Source organism: Cajanus cajan, chromosome 5 (genome assembly GCF_000230855.2).
Source record: "Cajanus cajan strain Asha chromosome 5, NIPB_CcT2T_4, whole genome shotgun sequence".
In the NCBI taxonomy this organism is placed as follows: Eukaryota; Viridiplantae; Streptophyta; class Magnoliopsida; order Fabales; family Fabaceae; genus Cajanus; species Cajanus cajan.
The window spans coordinates 28,808,946-28,821,133 of NC_138521.1; the positions used below are offsets into that span (position 1 = coordinate 28,808,946).

At 34.2% G+C, this 12,188-nt stretch overlaps 1 protein-coding gene across 1 annotated transcript; it reads left to right on the top strand.

The window, feature by feature from the left end:
- Positions 1-8,939: 8,939 nt before the first annotated feature.
- Positions 8,940-11,621, top strand: LOC109790092 (thiosulfate sulfurtransferase 18). The gene is made up of 6 exons (XM_020349194.3): positions 8,940-9,195; positions 9,556-9,636; positions 9,770-9,849; positions 9,973-10,043; positions 10,192-10,245; positions 11,184-11,621. Exons 1-6 carry the CDS (start codon positions 9,173-9,175, stop codon positions 11,385-11,387), a joined length of 513 nt encoding a protein of 170 aa, XP_020204783.1. The 5' UTR covers positions 8,940-9,172; the 3' UTR covers positions 11,388-11,621.
- Positions 11,622-12,188: the final 567 nt, after the last annotated feature.

Here is a 12,188-nt window from a genome sequence, read left to right on the forward strand (position 1 = left end):
GGACGAAAGGTTGCTGGACTCATTAAAACCAGTACAAAGGAAGAAAGGTTGTTGGACCCATTAAAACCAGTACAAAGAGCGAAAGGTTGTTGGATCCCTTAAAACCAGTACAAAGAGCCAAAAAAAGGTTGTTGAACCCTTAAAACCAGTACAAAAAGCAAAATTGCGCTGGCCAAGGCCTTAGATATCAATCTAGCCTGGAGAGGCTGAACTCAAAACATACTCCCTCTTCAACAGGCTTTGAATAAAAGATCACACTACCATGAGACAAGCAGAAACAACGTAAAGCACCAGCGCGAAGAGACAAGGAGAAGACCTAGACAAAATGTCTGTCTTTACTTGCCTTTGGAAAAGCAAACACCTAGCTATCCCAAAGGATAAGTAAAAAGAGATATCTGTAGACACCTAATTTCATCTAGGGAACAATGACAAGGAAATGGACGTCGAGCATGAAGAAAAGGAGTCCTCGAAAGCCTAGAAATGACACGAAAAGACATCAGGAGGCCTAAAGCCCAATAAGGTTGAATTAGGAGCCAAGAATGGGCCGTTCCTAAGCAAGAACGAGCTCTTCCAACCATCTCAAAAGGGCTAGAAACCCTAGGTCATAATGATTCGTTCTCAACCCACAATGGGCCGTTCTGACATAGGTTGTTATAAGTAAAATTGAAATCTAGAACGGGTCGTTCTGAATTCAGAACGGGCTGTTCCAGATTCAAATCTTACTTGTAACAGAATGACCTAGAATAGGCCGTTCCGAAACCAAAATCGGCCGTTTTGGTCAATTCTAACGTCTATAAGTAGTCGCATCAAGCACTATTCAAAGGACCAAAAATTATTGAAGAAAGTCACCTACTCGAAAATTCGCTCTCTCCCTCCTTTTGTATTCTTTGAGATTTTGTGAGGCAGTTTGTAGTGTGAAGGGTAGCCAAAAAGCACCTAAAAGTCTCCATATTTGAAGATCCAATAAAGCCCAAGCAAGAGGTATTCCAGTCAATGTTTTTCTCTTTGCCTTATTTCATCATCCCTAATAAATTTTGTTCTAAATCAAAGAAGTAATCATGTAGGCGTATTAGGGTAAGTCGTGTGATTTATTATTCACGCATGTAAAATCATCAATAAAGGGGAACTAATATTTAAACTGTTAATATTTATTATGCTAACTTCGTCATAGGGTACCGATTTAGGGCGTTGTCGGGGTGCTTAATGTAATATTCATTTTTCTAAAGGGGGTATTTTTTTAATTTCTATTAATGGCATTTTCGCAAATTTTATTAAAATTTGAGGGGTAAATGGGTAACTTGGAACGGGCTGTTCCAAAATTGGAACGGGCCGTTCCAAGCAATAAAAAGACACTAAATTTTAAGTTGGGAACGGGTCCAGAACGGGCCATTCCAACTGGGAGAACGGGCCGTTCTGATTTTGGAACGGGCCATTCTGGAGGGAGAACGGGCCGTTCCGGAAGGAGAACGGGCCGTTCTGGATGAGTCTCAGAACGGGCCGTTCCGATTTTAGAACGGGCCGTTCTGCTTTTTGGGAACGGGCCGTTTCGATTTTGGAACGGGCCGTTCCAGTTTAAAAATTTGCGTACATTTGAAAGATTCGGAACGGGCCGTTCCGAATTCCATACGGGCCATTCCGGGTGACTCTGGTTGCCTATAAATAGGAGGCAGGGGGTGAAAAAAATATAACTGGAGAGAAGAGAATCCTAGAGAGAGAAAGAGGAGAGAGAGAGAAAGAAAGAGAGGGGAGGAGAAAAGAAAAGAGGAGAGAGAAAGAGGAATCCAGTAGAGGAGGTTTTGCCAGGGGAGAGAAAAGAGGAGGGAGAGGAGGAGATTCTGCCCGAGTTTCGATCCTTGTTTAAGGAGAGAGGTGGAGATTCTGCCCGAGTTTCGATCCTTGTTTAAGGAGAGAGGTGGAGATTCTGCCCGAGTTTCGGTTCTTGTTTAAGCAAGAAAGAGGAGAAGGTTATGCCCGAGTTTCAGTTCAGGTTTATCCAAGTAAGGGTAGTGCTTATAAAATTAATCTAGTGCGTATGAGCATGATAGGAATAGTATAATTTTAATATGCTATTTTATGTGGAGATTTTCATTTCACATAATATAATTTGGATCAATTGATGGTTGTTTTGGATATTTAATTATTTATATTATTATTATATTGACAAATTGGCATGGTTATGGTTATGTTTAATTATAGAATATGCTATGTGTATGTGGTTTGGAAAAGTAAATAGGACTTAAAGGAGTAAGGTTATGGTATGGATTAGATCTCTTGGTGAGATCAGGATATAATCTTTGGAAAAATATGGAATTTGGGAATCCCATGGTGATGATTCCAATATGGAACTTTTCCAAGGATTATATAATAAACCACTTCAGATGTTAGGTGGATTCTGAAGTACTCCTCTAAGTATTCTATTTGCTACCGGTATGGGTCTAGGCCGAGTCATACCGATGGATGAGGTGGCCCCACCAGGGTTACGTGACGACGTAATCCAACTGTATATTTTCCATGAGAGGTTAGGCGTGGGACATGGGTTGCTGACATGTTTCACCGTATCAACACTTGGTTTGGATGGTGTTGAGGCCAACATTTGGTTTGGATGTGTTGGTTACATCATGGATTATACAGTGGTGTGACTTTGTTTTGGATATGGAATATGTATACATATGGTATGGATTGTATACATTGGTTATGGATTATTTTATTATCATAAAATATGTATACATTGGCATGGACGTGTATACATTATATTTTGGGTTGGTCTATATTTAGCTTGAAAATGACTTGTTGGTCTGGATAAATACTGTGCATAAATATCTGTTTAATGATATTTTATTATGATGTACTATGATTGGTTTTATATGTGCTAACCCTTATATTTCCATGATGTGGACTGTGATGATTTCACTATGTGGGGGAGCAGATAGGTATGAGGCTTTGGGATAGCAAGGAGTCTTTTGGATAGCTGCTTTGAGAAGTGACTAGGTTTAGAGCTTGACCAGCACCTAGGGTGTCTTATTTTGATGTTTTCATGACATTGTAATTATATTATCTTTTTGGATTACTGTATAACTTTAATGAGGATGATGACTCTGTTATAAAAGATTATATTATATATTTTGGAAACAATTTATATGTTATTGTATATTTACACTCTAGCGTAGCTGCTTTTGCTCTATTTTCTTTATTTTATATTATTTTATTTTGGTTGGTTATTGATGTGACGGCCTAGGGTGGGTCGTTACACTTAATACCTCCCCTACACTTAAATGACCCCCGAACCCAATTCTGGCTATGAAGGCATTTATTTTAATTTTAAAATCTTTTCTTTTTCTGATATTTTGAGTAAAATATCAGTGGTGACTCCTTCAAACCTTTTTCAAAAACCTTTGGTTAGGGATTAGTCTGGTCTCTGGGCAGTCCCTAACCAATGAGGTTTTCAAAATGGAAGTCCAAACCATCTGTGGGTAAGATCAGAATTTTTTGGGTTCCGACAATAATATTTAAAGCTTAGTGTCGTTGGGACCATTGTGTTAGTGGTTGACATCATGTAAGAGTTGAGACATAATATTTCAGGCTCAATATCATTAAGATCTATTTGTTAATTGTCATGTCATGTTGGTGCTAAGATAATTATGCCTATAGTCAATGACACTTTGGAGTTGAGACAAGATGGTTTTGTGGTAAAGTGTGTAATTTCTCTTGCTTTTAGGCACAAGAGAGAAATTAAGGATTGATAGGGAATATGAAAATATGGTTATTTGATCACATTGACATGTAATTTTCTTACTACACTTCATAATGATGATTAGTCAATAAAATCGGTAATATTAGTAATCATATAAGGTGTTGCATTAATAAGAGATATATTTGCTGCTATGATTCAATATTACATGGATTTTGTTGGATGGATTCTTAATTTGGTGTTGTATCTTATGATCGTATATTTTGCAGCCATCATGAGTTATTAGCTTGAGAATCATTTTCAAAAAAATTTAGTTATAAACTATACTATTGATTTTAATCAAGTGGAAAAATGTTGAAATTTCCTATAAATTGGTGTGTTGTTGAGATGATGGGACATCTTGAAGACTCCTAAATAATGTTTTAGTTTTGATGTTGAATTGTATAGATGTTGTTTATGCCTATGAAAAAGGATAATGTATTGATTCTAATAGATATAGGCATGTGTGTGTGTGTTTGTTTATGTTTGATGATTATGATGATGAATGCTTAATTCAAGAACGTATCAAGCTTTTAAGAAAACAAAAACTTGATTACTTAGTATTTCCATGTATAAACATAAAGTAATAATAGATTACCATGGAAAGGTAATTTACTACCAAGTATTTAAACATAGAAATATTTCTTGATTCAAACAAGAGTTTTCAAGGAAACATTGTTAATTAATTACCATTCAAGGTAATAGATTACCAAGTCTGTTACTTGAAAGGATAGTCAAACATCTTCCATGTTAATCGATTACCAGAGCTGGTAATAGGTTAAAATAGAATCTCTTGCTTGAGAAAAGCCTGAAGAATCAAGAATTCCACCGTGTTAATCGATTACCATGATCAATAATCGATTACCACAAAATGAAATGCATTTCTGGCTTCTGAAAAGCATGGGATAATTGATTACCACATTCCTGTAGACACCTAATTTTGTCTAGGGCACAAAAACAAGGAAATGGACTTTCAGCATGAAGAAGAAGTTCCTAAAGGCCTAAAAACAACACTAGAGCAGGCTAACATGACATCCAGAGATCCAAAACACAAAGTGCAAGAATTAGTAGCCTAGAACAGACCATTCTCAAACTGGAACAGGCCGTTCCAAGCTTAGAAAAAGTCATGTAAACCTAGGTCAAAATACCCCATTCTGATCTAGTCCGTTACATGGAAAATCTAAAGTGTAACAGCCTGATTTTCACAGATTGTTTGAGGGCCCAAAAGCCCAAATTGGAACGGGCCGTTCCAAACTACTAAAACGAGATTGATTTTGTAGTTCAGAACGGGCCATTCCCAAACTGGAACGGGCCGTTCCAAAATACAAAAAGTGTTTTAGATGGGAACAGGGTGTTCCCAAATTGAGAACGGGTCGTTCCAGATATGACCGTTGTAGGTTAAGTGCAACCCTAGAATGGACCGTTCTGGTTTGAGAACAGGTCGTTCTGGATGTGAATTTTACACATGCCGTCAGAGTCCAGAACGGGTCGTTCTGGATTTGAAACAGGCCGTTCCAGCGACGCTTGATGCCTATAAATAAAAAGCTCTGGAACTCCCAAAAAGCACATCTTTCAGTTTTGACTCCTTTCTTCTACATTCTCTTCTTTTCCTTCTACACTCTCTGAAGATCGAGGGGCACTCAGAGGAGGAGACCAAGGAGATCTCTATTTTAGTTTTAGCTACTGTTTATCCAAGTACAGGGGAAAATGGGAGATTTATATGTAGAGTTACATGAGGGGATTGGGTAGAGAAAGAGTCCCTTAGAATTATGGGTAATTTTATAATTATTTCTGTTTGAGGAATTGATGATCCCATTAGATTTTGTATGTGTTGAGGATTAGAAATATATATTTAATTTGTAAGAATGATGATCTGGGAGAGAACGAAATTGTAGAAAAGTGCCTGTGAGTTAGGTTTTTGGAAAAATTGGGGGTTTTACTATTTGATTTAATATTGTATTAAATTGGTGAATTAATTGGGTTTTATATTAATTTATAAATATTATTGTTATATTATTCTTATGGATGTGTATTCATGGTGAATTGCTTGAAGGGTAGCGTGACCTTGACATAGTAAGATTTGTGATGATTTTGATTGTGATGTGATTGTGGTTCCTCACACATATGACCAGGGATGAGACGACCCTGGGTAAGTGATGCTACAGAGATGGCATGCCCCTAGCATAGTGTGGGATGAGTGAGACAATTAATATGTATCACTTATGTTTAGAGTGGAACGACCTTGAGGTGGCGTGACCATTGGCATAGTGTTAATTGCAAGATTTGTGATAGACTGGTGTGATTGTGAAATTGTGATGTGCATATGATGCATGATTGATAGAATTAGAATGTATGGATATGCTTGTAAAGACTTCAATAATTGATGAGATTATGTTGTGTTTTTCCTTGTGTGCTTTACATATAGATGTTTTTTTTTCTCACCGTGAAATTTTGGATGTTTTAGGTGAGGAAGATTCGGCTATGAGTGACATCTAGAATGCCAACGGTTGAATTGTGGGTATGCTCTGATATTGTGACATTGGGACAGATGATTTCTAGGACATGGATTTTGATATGGATTTGGAGTTGTACTTATTACTTTAAAAATAATTTGTAAACTCTTACGTTTTGATTTCCAATGTTCATTTTCAATCATTTTGGATATTGAAGAACATTTGTGAAGGTTTTTATGTGAACCCTTTTACCAGTGTTGAAAAATTTATTTCCTTAATTTAATTACATTATTACGCTATATGTGTTGGGGTAGTAAGGGTGTCACACAAAGCCAAAATGGGTCGTTCCGCTTTAGAAACGGACCATTCTAGGTTCAAATTTTACATGTAACAAAAAAGTCTAGAACAACCCGTTCTGAATTCGGAACGACCCATTTTGGTGGATTTTTGTGCCTTCAAATAGTAGGCTCGTGCACAGTGCTCAGTGCCAAACATTTTTAGTCTCTGAATAGTCCCTCTAAAATATAGAATGCTTTTCTTACTTTTTGTTGTATTTCTTGAGATTTGTGAGGCATTTTGAAGTGTGAAAGGTAGCCAATAAATACCTCAAATTTACTACATTGGAAGTATATATAAAATCTCATTTTAAGAGGTATCTTTCTTTACTACTTATCCTTTCTGTTGTAAAAGAAAGCAATCATGTAGGCGTTTTAGGGCAAATCATGTTAATATGTAAATAATTATTAATAAAAAGGGAACCTAGTATTTAAATTATTGTTTGCAATCGTGCTAGTTTCATTATAGGGTATCGATTCAGGACGTTGTAGGGTGTCTGACACCTTCCCTATGCTTAATCGACCCTCGAACCAAATTCTAGTTGTAAAGGCTATTTTGGTATTTTAAAATTCTTTTCCTCTTTTTTCGATGTTTTGAGTAAAACATCGGTGGCGACTCCATGAACTTTTTTTTTTCAAAACCATTAGTTAGGGATTAGTCTAGTGTCCGGGCATTCCTTAATTAATGAAATTTTAAAATGAAAGTCTAAACCATTCGCGAGTAAGACCGAAATTTTTTGGGTTCTGACAATTCCCTTATCCTGACTCTTTTATGTTCTTAGTTTAGTTTTAAAGAGTTGGTGACAAATTACCATATCAGGTAACAAATTACTTCTATTATGACTGTTTATAACTGAATTACGTCTTGCACTTTAAATAACTATCTTTTATAAAATTAAAAGAAAACCTTTTTGAAAAATAACATCAAAGAAAAAGAATAATTTCAAAAACAAGAATTAAAGGTTGATAAAAGAAATAGTTTTTAAAATACTAGAAGTGCAAAGATTGAACATGTGTTTTTGAAAAAAGAAATTCAAGAAGTGAATGCAATTGTGAAAGATCAATATCTACTCAAATTAAATAGGTGATATCTTTATGATCTTTTAATCTATATTTTTCGTTTTGTATGGTGTATCTCTTGAGATAAGGTGTCTCAATAAGAGATATTGAAATGTTGAGTGGGATTTCTCAAGTAATTTTTGTGGGGTACAAAAATTTGTATGATTTTCAGTCTTGTAGTGTCAAGATTGATGTGTGTTAGCATTCTTGTAATATTGTGTGTGCATGGTATTTGTAAACAATATTATGGTGAATGATCTTTGATTTAGTGGGGTGCTAAATCAGAGGAATCTGGATGTAGGCCAAGTGGATGGCTGAACCAGTATAAATTTCTATGTTCTTTATATTCTTACCCTATATCTCTTGAATAATCTTATTATAAATTTGATTAAAGAATTCAAAGATTTATGAGATATGTTGTTTCAATTACCATACATACTCTGAATACTATTCTTGTAATTGAAATTGACTAAGAAGATGGTAATATAAAATCAACCTTGATTACAAGTGACTAATTCGTTGCATTAACATTGAAATTATGATATATTGGTATTGTACCTTGTAATCTACTGTAATTTGTTAATTCAAATTGATTAAAGGTTGAGTATTGAATTTCTTAGAAGGCTAAGGTCAAAATTTTGAAAATAGAGTCATTTTAGGAAAAAATCTACTCAACCACCTTTTAAATTCTAGTAAACAGGGACCAACATGTGTTACAATAAATTGGAAATTTTATTTTGTCAAAAACGGACTAATATTATGATCAATCTAAATCTAATAATACTTAAGTACACTAAAAATGCAATAAAATATAATAGGCTTTTGACATCTAATTCTAATTTGTATGGAAAACAATGTAGACCTAAACTTTAGACTTGTGATGAGAAGTGTTTACAATTAATTAAATAACGTGATTAGATATGCATTATCATTACGACATATAATTAGTGTCAAAGTTTGTCCCATTAAAAAACCAGAATATTGGAATAAGTGATAAGGAAAAGAAAGATTTGCTTCTCGAATTCAAAGTTTGTGCCACATATAAATTTTCAAAAGTATGTCTTAAAAAAAAAAGTAAATAATTTAGGGTTCTAAAATTAAAGTATGATTTTTATTTATTTATTTTTACATACCTAACTCTCTTTTATTTTATTTTCATTCTTATAAATTCACCTTTTTTTTTTTTGTTTTCTATTACATTTCTCTTTTACCGTTCTTATGTGAATCCAAAGTATTTAAGTGAATATAGTTTAAAAGAATTATATGAAAAGAATTATTGGAATCCGACACCCACACCACGACTAATCTGACGCGTCACGCAATTGAATCACTTTTATTTATTTAAAGCAATCAAGCAAACACCCACTCAACCTATCCACACATAAATATGTTGGAAGCTTTACGTTCGCGAACACAACACCTTGTATCATAAAACCATTGCTGGTCCAGATACATAAGCTAAGTCTCTCCCACTATTTTTGCATTTTCCCTACCCTTTATATATTCACCTCTTTATTCCTTTTATTTAGACAACCAAACACAAACAAACTATAACCCCCATATTACCCAACTTCTCTTAGCTAAAGCCACTTCTCGTCATGGGTTCTATTGAAAATGAAAGGTTTGTGGATTACTTCTCCAATGTTTTGCTTATATAAAGTTTCAGAATCATACCCAGTACATGTTACATGTAGCATAATTTACTAAAAGATATACTATTTATACAATAAGTTTTTATAATATTATATCTTCTTTATTTCTACTATTCCACTATAATACGACAATGTTTTTTATGTAATTTCTTATACAGATTTATCATGCAAGAATAGCCTTGAATCGGGGTTCTCAATTTAAGAAATTTTCATCATTCGTGAATTCTTTTGCTTAAACAATAAAATATTATGAAAAAATAATTTATCGTATCATCATGGGTGGTGTTTGTGTGGCTGTCTTTATTTGTTCTTTTTTCGGTTTTCTGTAGCTCGGGACCAGAGGTTATCACCGTTGATGTAGTAGCAGCCAAGGGTCTTATCCAGACCAGTCATGTTTATCTTGATGTCAGGTAACAAATGTCCTGTTTTTTGTTTTGTTGGTTCAAAATTCAGAAGGGAAATCAATTTATTGGTTGAATTTCTGGGTCTTCTTTAATGGTATTTATTTCTTCAGAGAGCCATTTTTTTTTTGGTAATTAACAGGACAGTGGAAGAGTTCGAGAAAGGGCATGTGGATGCAGAGAAGATCATTAACATTCCCTACATGTTTAATACACCACAAGGTAAGGAATTTGTGATATCTACTTAGGCAATAACATGATCATATTTTTGGGATATAAATCTTGCTAGGTTGCAATTGGGAATTTTATTTTCAGAATGTAAAATCTTGTGATTTTGAACACCAGGCAGGGTGAAGAACCCGGAGTTTCTTAAGGAGGTTTCATCTGCTTGCAAGAAAGAAGATCGCATCATCGTGGTAACCTTTTTTTTTTTTTTTTTTTCTTGATTAATAAAAAATTAATTATATAATTCAGAACTACTATATGTGTCTTTTACCTGTTCTTTGGATGCTTTTATTAAGGCTGAAATTTCTTACTTTTTCTATGAAATGGATCTGTATATAGGGTTGTCAAAGTGGAGTTAGATCTCTTTATGCAACTGCTGATCTTCTGACCGAAGTAAGTACTAAATTATTAATTCTACTTAACTATAGTTTAAAATATGTTTGCATAGATTTTTCTAAAAGCATTTTAAGAGAGAAAGAAACTACAAAAGTAAGATAAAATAAGTTTTCAATAATAATTTGAATTAATTTATGCTTGAGTTTTATCTTTAATTTTTTCAAAATTACGTTTTTAATTTATGCATAAATTAGTTGTATTTTATAGAAAAAATTATTTTTTTTTTCTAAAAGTGTTTTTAAATAAATTTATTCAACTAGATATTGTTATACTCTAAATTAGAGACGTCAAAATGAGTTGTGGCCCGTGGGCCAACCCGACCCATCTTGAAAACGGGTCGAGCAGGGTAAAAAAAATTGAAAGTTTTATAATAGGTGAGTATATCTAAATCCGGCCTACCTGGGCTGAACCTATGGTGGGTCGAGTAGCCCACCAGCCCACCAATTTTTTTTTTGCAATGAAAATTTAATTATGATTTGTAGTTAATTTTGTATGATGGGATATTAAAATTTTTTATTTTGAACTTTATCATGATTTGTATTTAATTTTGTATGATGAGTTATGACTTATGGCTATTAATAATGCTAATTTTATAACTATTATGTTAATTTATAATTAATTTAAAATTTTGAATTTTTTTAAATTTTTGGTGGGCTGGCCCGTATAACCCACCAACCCGTGGTGGGCCGGGCCGGGCTAGAAAAATTTTGATAAAATCAAAAGTGGGCCGATTGGGTTGGCTCGTTTTTAAAGTGGGTCAAGATAAACCAATCCACATGGGTCAGACTCACCCATTTTGACAACTCTACTCTAAATTCTAGAAATACATGCTACTTTTTTTCTTCCTTGCATCCTTCAGTTTGCTAGTGTTTGTGACAACTGACAACCAATTGATGAGGAAACCAACTTGTATTAATTTAATATGAATTTGTCAGGGTTTTAAGGATGTGAGCAACATGGGAGGAGGTTATCTGGATTGGGTTAAAAACGAGTTTCCAGTGAAAGCACGTTTGGAATTGGTTAAAAACGAACTTCCAGTGAAAGCACCTTCAGATTTGGTTAAAACTGAATTGCCAGTGAAAGCACCTTTGGAGTTGGTTAAAAATGAATTTCCGGTGAAAGCACCTTTAGTTGGTTAGAAATTAAAAATTGAATTTCCAATGAATTTCCCGTGAAGTTAAAGCACCTTTAGCCAAATTTAAAAAGGAGCTCTATGATCCTTTTTAAATTTCAGCTTTGTACTATTACCTTATCTTTTCTATTTACTACTTTCAGCTTGTTCATTAAGAAGGTAATTAAGGAAAACAATGTCTGTACTTACATCTACTTAATTCAAGTAATGCATAAGGGTTACTTGGTAAAGCCATTCAGAATCTTTGTTAATTGGTATTGTTCCTGTGCAAGCAAAACATTTGATCTTAGTATCTTTGATTATGTAACCTATGATAAAAACGAAATAGGAATCATAAGAGGACGTTGACCCGTTTCATGTGTTGACTAGACCCCTTGATCGGTAATTTCATGTGATGTCAATAAGATAAACTTAACATCAATAATTTAAAAGGAAGAATAATACACTAATCCGAGTCATCAGACAAGTATGAACAGGTTTGTGAAGTTTTTTCTGCGTGGAAACCATAAATTGTGACACTATTACATTACATGTGTGAAGAAGTTTCTTTCGACGTAAACCACCGTTACACCGAGTGACAAGAGAGTGTTCCTTCCATGATTAGTCCCTTGGAAAGTAAAAATGGGCCATTTGGGATGTTACAAGTGGTCATTCAAATACAACCTATATTAAATTTCAGCAAGTGATAGAATTATTATTTTGGTATTGTAGATACTCAATTTCGTCCGGATCTGTAAACACTACTAGAAAGTTATTGTTTAATGTCGTCAATTCTACATCGGTTTAGGCAAAAGCGATGTAGAAATCA

Coding starts and splice junctions, on each gene's coding strand:
- LOC109790092 (XM_020349194.3), top strand. CDS start 9,173: ATGGGTTCTATTGAAAATGAAAG. Junction 9,196..9,555: donor GGTTCTATTGAAAATGAAAG/GTTTGTGGATTA, acceptor GGTTTTCTGTAG/CTCGGGACCAGAGGTTATCA. Junction 10,044..10,191: donor AAGAAGATCGCATCATCGTG/GTAACCTTTTTT, acceptor ATCTGTATATAG/GGTTGTCAAAGTGGAGTTAG.